Consider the following 10,203-nt stretch of genomic DNA (forward strand, 5'->3'; position numbering starts at 1 on the left):
TTTCCCCCTTAATCCTTTCTTCTCCATTCTCCTCTTGGGATTTTGGGCATGCACGCACACACGCCTAGTGAATTGCAAGCCACTGGGTTCAGGACTAGAATTGCAGTCGGCCATGTAGGATCCAGCCCCTTAACCACTATGCCACCTGCTGGCTTTATGGCCTTAAATTTTAAGGATTATGGTGCTCACCACTACCCGTCATTAACAAAAGAAACATTCTAAATCATAAAATATTAATAAGACCACCTAAGCTCTATTTCATCTCATTATAACGATCCTGGTACTTTTTTGAAGCATCCAACTCTTGAAAAAGCTCTCTTGGGAGAAAATCGTGTTTACTATGCTGAGATACCCCCAGCTTTGTAAATCAGGAACGCGAAAAGGTCACGTTGGGCCACCAGATGCCTGGGTCCCGATGTTCCTCCAAATCCTGGCTATCCACACACGGAGCTCTGCACCAACGACGGACCACACATTTGGGTCGGGGCGGGTCAGAGGCAACGTTACTGCAATGGGTCAAATCCAAGATTCCGAGACACGTCAGGACAAGTTCAGAGAAGCCTAAGCAGCGAGGAGGGTCCACAGTCCGCAGAAGGGCAGCAGCGGGCAGGCCCAGTGAGACCCCGCCCAGGAGGCGGGGCCACGGGGGTGGAGCTAGAGAGGAGGGCGGGGCCGGGGGCAAACGAGGGGAGGGGCTAGACCCAAGGCGAAGCAGGCCTACTCTGGAGGGGAAAAAACTAGGGGAGGCGGCTCAAACGTGGGTGTAGGCTAGGGAAGGGGCGAGATTAGAGCAGGAGAGGATCCCGGTGAGGGCTGACATTGGTCAGGGACGAGGAGGTCGTCGAACAGGCTGAGGATAGGGCCTCATTAGTCGCTAGGGCAGGCCAGAGGACAGAGGGACGGGAGCGTGGCCATGGCTCAGGGGCGGAGCCAGGCCGGGAGGCGGAGCCGGAGCGGTCCTGGCCAGAGAGCCGTGGGTGGGCGAGGGCTCAGCCCAGCTGGCAGCCGCGGTGGCAATCGTTCAGAGTCGTTCCACGGCGGCCTGCAGGGGCTGCAGACCTAGGAAGTGCAGGGCCAAGGCGAGCAGGCCGAGGAGCAGCAGCCCGAGCAGCAGCCGCAGGAGCGTCGGTGTCGTGGAGCCGCGGGGCTGCCGGGTGGTGGACTTCACATATTGCTCTACTGCGTCCGCGAAGCTGAACTTGGCTGGCGCGTAGCCCAGCTGGGCGCGGGCCTTGGCGATCTGGAAGGTGTGCGTCACGGCCACGCTGTGCACCGGCGGGACAGGCGGGGCAGCCGAGGCCGCACTAGTGGCAGGAGAGCCTCCTCCACCTGGTTGTTTACTAAAAGGGATAAGAAGGCCGGGACTTCCCCTTCATCACAGAATTCAAAAAACCCAGGGCTGCGTCTTGCTCTTGAGATGCCCTCGTTAGGGCGATTTTCTTTCCTCTCTTCCTCTCTATTTTTCTAGAGAGCGCATCCTGCACGATGCTTTTTCTGCACCTCCCCCACAGCCCCGCTGAGTTCGCGCCCTATTCCACTCCTCCGTCCCTAGGAAGCAAAGATCCCATCTCTGCACTATCCTTCCCGCCTGCCCTGCTGATGGGACTGCGGAGGCCCCACACAGTCCTGGTCTCTGTTAGAAGAAGCTGAACGCCCTTCCCTGCCTGTGACCAGGGTGTGGCTGTCTGGGGAAAATGTCCTTTGGCTTCCTGTCCCCAGCCCTAGACGCACACGTCACACTCCTGCCGATTAAGTTTCCGTAAGACACGAATGCAATTGTGCAAAACTGATTGCTCTCCAGGGCCCAGTGGCCTGGGGTCCACCAGTGTCAAGGATAATAATGACAGCTATTGTTTATGGAACTCACTGTGCTTGGGCTAAATCTTTTCTATGCCTTATCTCATTTAATCCTCTGGGGTGGTACTAGCAGGTCTCCTCTTTGCATATTTGGAAATGGAAAGTCAGAGTTTAAGGGATTTGTAGGGGATCAAGGGGGAAGCCAGACTCTGGCCATGCTCCTTCCTGTAGTGCTGGGGCCTGCATTTCTTCCTCTTCCTGGCTGGGGTACTGGGGAAGAGTCCACCAGCTCTTTGGTTCTCCTACCTCATGGAACACCCCCTGGGGAGAACCCCTGGTCTTGGACACTTCACTGGGGGAAGGAGAGAGGCCAGTCCTTGTTTTTTTTTTTTTCTCTAGCTAGTAAGTTCAGGGCTTTGGGGAAGGCAGATATAGACTAATTCCAGCTGGCTAGTATTAGGAAAAAAAAAAGAGAGAGAGAGAGAGAACTTATTACAAATGGATACAGCTTTAAACTGCAGAAGCAGGATCCCAGCACACAGTATTCTGAGAGAGCAGGTTTGCATGTCACCTCCTTTGGGAAGCCTCCCTAGCTTCCTCAGAGTTGGCCTAAATGCCCCTCCTACAGGCTCTGAAGTTCCTCTTATTTTCCTCTGGTATAGCTCCTATCACTGGTGCTGAGTTGCTTAGTTTCTGGGCTGTCTTCCCTTTTGGACTGTGTGCTCCTTGGGGTAAAGACTTCTTCCCGGCATAGCTCAGCAGTATCTGGCGAATCACCGAATGAAAAGCTGCCGAGAAGGGACTGCGGCGTGACCATCCCCCCTGGGGAGTGATTTCTCGCTTTCTGTCTCTATGTCTCTGTCTGTCTGGCAAGCGCACGCGCCCTACAGTGAAAATCTCTCCAAAAAAAAAAAAAGCTGCCGAGAGGGCTGATTGTTGTGTTCCAGGCTGACCAGCAGAGGGCACTGGAGCCACGGGCGAGAACCTTACCCAAGGGAGGGCCCTTTGCCCCAGAGCTGAAGGAGGAAACCCTGAAGTTAGACCTGAGGGAAGGAGCCAAGTCCAATCACCATCAACCCCAACGCAGCAGCATCCTGGCAGCTATTACACGGATGTGATTCCTGACCCACTGGAGGAGCCTGTACTTAAGCTGGAAATCACTAGGTCTGGGTTTCTATCCCTGAAATACTTAAATGAGTGATCACGGGCTAGTTATTTCCATGTCTCATTTCTCATCCTAAACTCAGATAAGACTCTACGACCTGGCGTAGCAGTGGCGACTAAATGAGAGGAAGCACAGGGCCTGGCGTGTGCCACTCAGCGGACTCCGCCCTCGCCATTTCTCTCTCTCCTCTCCTTGCCTGTTATCCAGCAAGTTATCCAGCACCAGACTCGGGGTGGCTAAACTCAGCATGGGGTGACCTTGGGCGAGGCACGAATTTCTCTAATGCTCAGTTTCTCACCATACAATGGGAATCATAATCTTTTTTGCCCTTTCGAATTTAGCAGCACAGAGAACATCAGAGGGAACGAAAAGAGAGAGTAGACAGGAAGGTTTTGGAAATCCAATAAGCCCAAACACCACCTATTGGTTTAGTGTTTAAAAAAAAAAGTCTGGTGATTCAAACATCCTCTATCTTTAACTGTGTAAGCTAAGGAAATATAAAACTGCATTGCAGGATTATTTGAGAAGAGTATTCTGGACACAACAGGCACTAAGTATTTATATTCATAGTTCAATCAGCGTGAACTATGAGCCTAAAACTACCAGGCTCTGTGGGTGTGTGCATGAGAGAGAGAGAGAGAAAGAGAGAGAGAGAGAGAAAGAGAAAAAGAGTGTGTGTGCTTAGAGCTGGTGGGGTTGGTGGTGTTCAAAAACGTGTCATGGACCTTGCCTATGAGAGCTTCCAGTCTGGCTGGAAGGATAAGCTGCTTATGAAGGAATAACATTGATGAGGGTTAGGCCTGGAGCCATCACATTTCAGACAGGGGGTGTAGCCGCTGCAGACGCCCAGAGGTGGGGATGACTATAAAGCAGGTAACCCCAGATTCAAGTCCACGGGGAAGGTTCCCAGGCTGTGGACTAGCATTAGGTCATGGTGTCTCAGGGGTGAGGGTGGCGGCAGTGGGGTGTGGAGAAGGAGCAGGACATGGAAGTGGAAGCCGTGCCATACCTCGCTCCGGGTGAGCAGCGGTGGGATGCTACAGATGGGCCTCAGGGCCAGATGCAGATGCTCCATCACTGTGGCTGTGGGAGAGAGCACCAGTGACTGGGGGACCTTGCCTCCTGCAAAGTCCAGCGAGGCCCTTGGGGCCTGACTTGCTTTGCTGTAGGACTCACTGTGCAAGCCATTGGGTTCCTTTAAATCAGCAGACACCCTGGGGTGCCTCGTTTAGCTGTGAAATATGTCACAAGTCACCTTTAGTGCTAACTGAAGTTTTAAAATAAATATGACCAGGTTCAAATTCATGTTTATGATGTTACTTGCTCTTGCTCTCTGTCTCACTTCTATTTCAAGGTGCTCCCCTGAGCAGGAAGAGAGCGGTAAAGCAATGGTTCTCAATGCATGCCACACGCTGGGCCCTGCGAAAGAAATACGAACGCTTTCCTCCCAGCCCCTTCCCACTGATCCTGGTGGAATTCATCTGGGGTGTGACTGAGTCTTTTTCCATTTTAAATGCTTCCAGGTGGGTCTAATGTGCAGCAGGGTTGAGAAGCACCAAACGTGGATGTGTACACAGTCTTCTCAAAGTGTCGTTACCCACGGTTGGGGGTCAGGAGGGCCAACTGGCGTGGTCATGCTGTGTGTGAAACATCCCCCAAGTATGTCTGGTGAACAAACGTTTGTAAACCCCAGCTTTCAATGGCAAGCATCACAATGCATTTAAAATACAGCCAAGGGAACAGCAGTTGGCATAATGGCTATGTCACTGGACTCCCATGTAGTCAACTGTGGTTCAAGTCCCGGGCCCAGTGGCTTAAACTCAAATTGGGTGTGTATGCGTGCGTGCCCAAGATCCCAAGAGGAGAATGGAGGAGAAGGGATTGCAGCGTGGCCATCCCTCCGGGGAGTGATTTCTTGCTTTCTGTCTCTCTTTCTGGTGAGTGCACGCACCCTATAACAAAAGCCACTCCAAAAAATAAACAGACAAAAAGCAGCCGATCCAGCCAAGGAGTGCCAGGAACAGTTATTTGAGACTCAAGGCCCACCTGTCCCCTCAGGCTGATGGCTTCCAGCATTCCAGCAGAGGGATGCTAGAGGAGTGGGGGTGAAGGGAACACCAGGCCACACTGTGGCGGAGGAGGAGGAGAGCAGACTGACCTTCCATAGAGGAGAAACAGGTCAAAATGGAGCCTTCACACATCAAAAAGTGGCTTTCAGGCTGACTCTGAGGGACAGGACAGCTCTAGGACTCCTCCTTTCAGCTGGCATGAAGTCTGCCAGCACAGGCCACAGGAAGACAGCCAAGCCTGGGGGTGAATTCTGCCTCTCCCACTTTGTCAAGTGACACCTTAGGCAGGTCGCTTACCTTTCAGAGCCTCAGTCACTCCATGGTTAGAATGGGCCCAATCACATCCACCATGCATGTGGGACAGGGTTTACACAGGGCCGGGACTCGGGGAAGGGAGAGAGGTGCCCAGGGTTACAAGTTAAGGAAGTACGAGCTCCTCCAGCCGTGCAAGCCCAAGTCAGGCCCGGAGCACCTGCACTGCCTCCTCGAAGCCTGTGGCCTGTGCTTCACTCGCCTCATCCTAGCCCCCGGTCCTGGCTTCCAAATGCAGCAATGCACGGACACCCGGCACTCGGAGGGCTTTAATCCACACACTCCTCTCCTTACCTGTCAGGTAAACCCAGGAAGTAGGCACCTGGATCCAGGGCTGGCTGTAGCCCAGCTTCTCAAACTGCAAGGAAACATGGCCTGAGATGAGACCAGGTCGCTCCAGGGCAGGTGTGGAGAGGCTGCATGCTCCCTCTACTCAGGGCCAGCAGAGGTACCTCGCAGCCCCTCGCCCACCAGCCCAAGGGAGGCAGACCCTGAAGCCCGTTCTGAGCCTGTGCTAGGCTGGAACTGAAACTCCCACCTTGAGCTGGAAAACTCCAGGAGGAATTGCAAGCAGGGGCTGACCTTTTACCTCAGGGTCATTCACATCATCTAGTTATTACTCACGTCTGCCTATACCTAAAGACACTACGAGTCACTGATTTTTCTAGAATGGCTTTTTCCGCTATTAAAGAGAACAGTGTGCAGAGGGTGGTAGGGGAAGCGGGAGCTGGGCTGGCACAGACTGAATGGAGCTCTCCCTTGCACAAACACCGTCCAGGTCAGACGGACAGACAATACAGGGGTTGGCAGGACGTGCAGAAACTGGACCCCTCTTACCCTGGGGCTCAGGTGTGAACTGGAGCAGTCACCCTGGAAAACTGGCTGTTCTTCAGAAAAGGTTAAACCTAGAGCTACCGTAAAACCAGGCAATTCCCGAGGAAGTGAAAACACATGTCCACACAGACATAGGCATACATGTTCAGGGCAGCACTGTTCATAATACCCCAAAGTAAAAAAACCCACATTTCTTCTTTAAGGATTTAATTAATTAATTTAATTTGCTAAAGGGCATGTGCACTCATCAGAGAGAGACAGAGACAGAGACAGAGAGAGAGGGAAAGTGAGAAAGCAAGCTGTCAGGTCCAGGACTTGAACCACGGTTAATCATGTGGTAGTTCAGCACTTCAACCACCATGCCACCTGCTAGCCCCTATTTTTAAAAAAATATTTATTTATTATTAGTATGGTTATTATTATTTAAATTTGCTACAGGACACATGCACTCACCAGAGACAGAGAGAAAGTGGGACCAGCAGGTGGCGTGGTGGCTAAGGTGCTGGACACTCCCACATGGCTGACCACGGTTCGAGTCCTGGTCCTGGTGGCTTGCTTTCTCAGTTTCCCTCTCTCTTTCTTTCTCTCTCTGTGTCTTTCTCTGCTCAAATTAAGAATAAATGAATAAATAATTAAATAAAAAAGTAATTATTAAAAAAAAAAAAAAGAAAGTGAGAAAGCAAGTCTCCAGGTCTGGGATTCAAACTGCAGTTGGCTATGTGGGAGTCCAATGCTTTAACCACTAAGCCATGGGCTGGCTCCCAAAAAAACCAAATTTCTATCAGCTGATGGATGGATAAAACAAAATTCAGTACCTCCATAGAATGGAATAATTTTTGGCAACAAAAAAGAATGAAGTCAGACTGGCACTGTGGTTAAGGGAGATGGATCCCATATGGCTGACCATGGTTTGAGTCCTGGCCCTGGAAGCTTGAAAAACACTGGTGTGTGTACGTGCCCCAAATCCCAACAGGATGGAGAGAAGGGACAGTGGTGTGACATGCCCCAGCGGGGGGCACTTTCTTCTCTCTTTGACTCCCTCTGACAAGTGCACATGCCCTCTGGGAATAATGCTACTACTAAAGGAACGAAATACTGACATGATACATGCTACCGTATGGACGAACCTTGAAGATTAAGTAGTAGAAGCCAAACACGAAAGCTCACACGTTCTATGAGTCCCTTTATATGAAATGTCCAGAATAGGCAAATCCATAGAGACAGCAAGTGGATTAGTGGTTGCCGGGGGCTGGCAGGGAGCGGGTGGGGTAAAGGGTGGTGACTGATAAAGAGTCCAGGCTTTTATTTTGTTTTATTGAGGATAATGAACTGTTCTAAAATTAAGTGCTGGTGGCACAGCTCAGCGAATAAACTAAAAACCATTGAAGTGTATGCTTTCAATTCTGTGGTATGTAAATGATATCTCAATAAAACTTATTTAAACAAAACAAAACCTCTGTATGGGGTGCAAGAGCTGGAGGAAAAGGCAGCTTCTCTGTGGGTTTCTTGCTGCTGTCTGGAGAGCAACTCTGAGGAGGGGACATGTGAGCCCTGGGGATGGGGCGCCAGGCCAGGGTTTCTGGTCTACCTACCCCTTGCAGGCAGGCCTGGCCCGAAGGAGGAGTCTGTGGGCTGCCCAGAGAGGAGGCCGGTGCTTTCAAGTGGCCACATTACAGGAGGAGCCATGGCCTCCCTCCGGGCTTTACTCTACCCTCTAAATCCTCCTTCAGACCTCAACACATGCTATGGTGGGTCACACGCGAAGACCACAGGGCTTGATGCCAACGTTAGTGGGTAGCAGGTCTGAATTGAGGCAAATGGCGGGAGCCCACCCCCACCCCAAATCAGCCACAACCCAGCTCCAGGCAGTGTCAACGTTGTCCGTGAACGCCGTTGCCAGAGCTGGGAATTAATGTGAAATTTTCTTGTTTTGGAAAAAGAAGAAAATGACAGGGAGAGAAGATGGGGATCCCAGGTCTCAGTTGGGGTGAGGGTGGGTGTCTGGGCACCTACCAGTGGGGCCATCCACTCAAAGAGGTTGACGCTCTCGCCGTCGTTGATGTAGTATGCCTGCCCACTCTGATGGGGACATGAGGGAGGGGACGGTCAGCATCTGCCCTCCGGCTGGGCCCCACATCGCAGATGGCTCCCACCAGCAGCTCCAACCCTTTTTCTTTTCAACAGCCCCTAGGCCTAGGGAGAGACCTGGAAGATTCCCTGTGCATTTTAGGATCACTCCCCTGACTTGCTGTATGACCCTGAGAGGGTCACTTAATCCTCTGTACCTCAGTTTCTTCACTGAGAAACGGGAAGACAATAAAGGGCTCTCCCTCCTTGAGCTGCTGTGAAGGTTAAATGGAACAAGAGACTTCAAAAAGTTCACAGAAAAATAAACTTAAAGGTTATTTTGACACCCAAATTTTTCAAAATTCATGTGTCGTTTTTCATAATACTCATTTTTCATGAACTTTTTGGAGAGCCCCTGTATAAGTCAAATGCTTAGGGCTTGGTGCCTGTTATTCAGGAGCAGCAGCACCTGGCTCAGTCACTGCCAAGTGCTAATAATCACCCGCATCCCCCAGTGCCCGGCCTCCTGAGCTGACAGTCCAGCCAGGCACCCCAAGGTGGGGAGTACTCTTGTGTGGGGCTGGGAATCCCCCAGGCATGGTCACCCTGCCTGTATCCTGGGGGCAGGTGGGCGGGGGCACCGCAGGAGACTCACGGCCACGTAGCCCTTGGCTGCTGTGAGGGCCTCGGCGGCCAGCAGGTGTGCCTGCACCAGGTTACGCACGTGGACCCAATTCATCCGCGTCCTGCGGTCCCCGAACCGGAACATGAGCAGCCTCCTTTTGATGTGACCCTGGTGGAGGGGGAGGGTGACAGAGATACGGTCTAGCCGGAGGGCCTTCACATCTGTGTGCTGATAGCTGGAGGCTGGACCCCTCTGCCCCAGATGCTCATATCCAACTTCTCTATGACATTGACACTTGGTCGTGTGACAGACAACTTCGGTGACACCTTCAACTTTCCCTTCTCTTGCACCCCCACCCAACTCCTCCACAGATTCAGTTGGTTCAACTGTTAAAATCTGTCTGCAGTGCGACCACTTCCCACCAGTCCGGCCACCACAGCAGTGCCCTCACCGAGCCCCGTCCCGCCTCCTCTCCGGTGCACCCTCAATCCTTGTGGTCTGTCCTCTGCCCAGCGCAGAGGATCCTTCCTAGTCCTAAGTCAGATCTGGCTCTCTCCAGCTCAGAACTTTCCAGGGTGTCCAGGAGGAAAGCTACAACCCTGACAATGGCCAGTGTTATGATTAAGATAATAGCTTGTTCCCCAAAGGTTTGTATTTTGAAACTTGGCCTCAGTGGGTGGTGATTGAGTATCCCCCAAAAGTTCACATGTTGGGACTTGGTGGTACTGGAAGGAGGAAACTCAATCCTCTCATGGTGTCCCAGAGTGGGGTCTTTGGGTGTGGTAAGTCATTGGGAGGGGACCCCCATGATTGAGTTCTGGTGTGTAGGTGAGGTGAGGAGGTGAAGCTGGCACAGCCCACACGCACACAGCCCAGAACAAGAAGACATCTATGGACAGTTATTCTACTCAAGGTCCTGCCTGCTGCCATCCCCTCTGGGGGGTGATTTCTCACTTTCTGTCTCTCTGTCTCCCTGTCTTTCTGACCAGTGCATGCGCCCTATAGCAAAAACCTCTCAAAAAAACAAACAAACAAAAAAAGAGTTAAGAGAGCCAGATTCCATGTGGCTGACTGCAGTTGAACCCTGGCTCTGGTAGCTTGAAGAGCATACTGGGCACGGGTGTGTGCCCCAAATCTCAATGGGATGGAGAAATGGAGGAGAAGGGATTGTGGTGTGATCATGCCCTATGAGTGGGGTGCTTTCTCCTCTCTCTCCGGTGAGTGCACACATTCTCTGGCAAAAAAATACAATAAGATAAAATATAATAAGACATACAGCTTCAGCAGAGGAAAGTTTTTTTTTTTTTTTTTTTTTTTAAGAATTTTTTTTTTTT

The 10,203-nt window shown here is 51.7% G+C and overlaps 1 protein-coding gene across 1 annotated transcript in view; it reads right to left on the minus strand.

Annotated features, from left to right (window-relative positions):
* Positions 1-223: 223 nt before the first annotated feature.
* Positions 224-10,203, minus strand: part of SDR42E2 (short chain dehydrogenase/reductase family 42E, member 2) — a 25,877-nt gene continuing 15,897 nt past the window's right edge. Inside the window, exons 6-10 of the mRNA XM_027765401.1 lie at positions 8,900-9,037; positions 8,191-8,256; positions 5,638-5,701; positions 3,973-4,045; positions 224-1,274 (exon numbers count right to left, since the gene is read on the minus strand). Of these exons, the coding sequence (XP_027621202.1) occupies positions 1,022-1,274; positions 3,973-4,045; positions 5,638-5,701; positions 8,191-8,256; positions 8,900-9,037 (594 nt within the window). The 3' untranslated portion in view covers positions 224-1,021. The remainder of the gene's footprint in view (positions 1,275-3,972; positions 4,046-5,637; positions 5,702-8,190; positions 8,257-8,899; positions 9,038-10,203) is intronic.

The sequence above is a fragment of the Tupaia chinensis genome, unplaced genomic scaffold (genome assembly GCF_000334495.1).
Source record: "Tupaia chinensis unplaced genomic scaffold, TupChi_1.0 Scaffold138136_1, whole genome shotgun sequence".
NCBI classification, from domain to species: domain Eukaryota; kingdom Metazoa; phylum Chordata; class Mammalia; order Scandentia; family Tupaiidae; genus Tupaia; species Tupaia belangeri.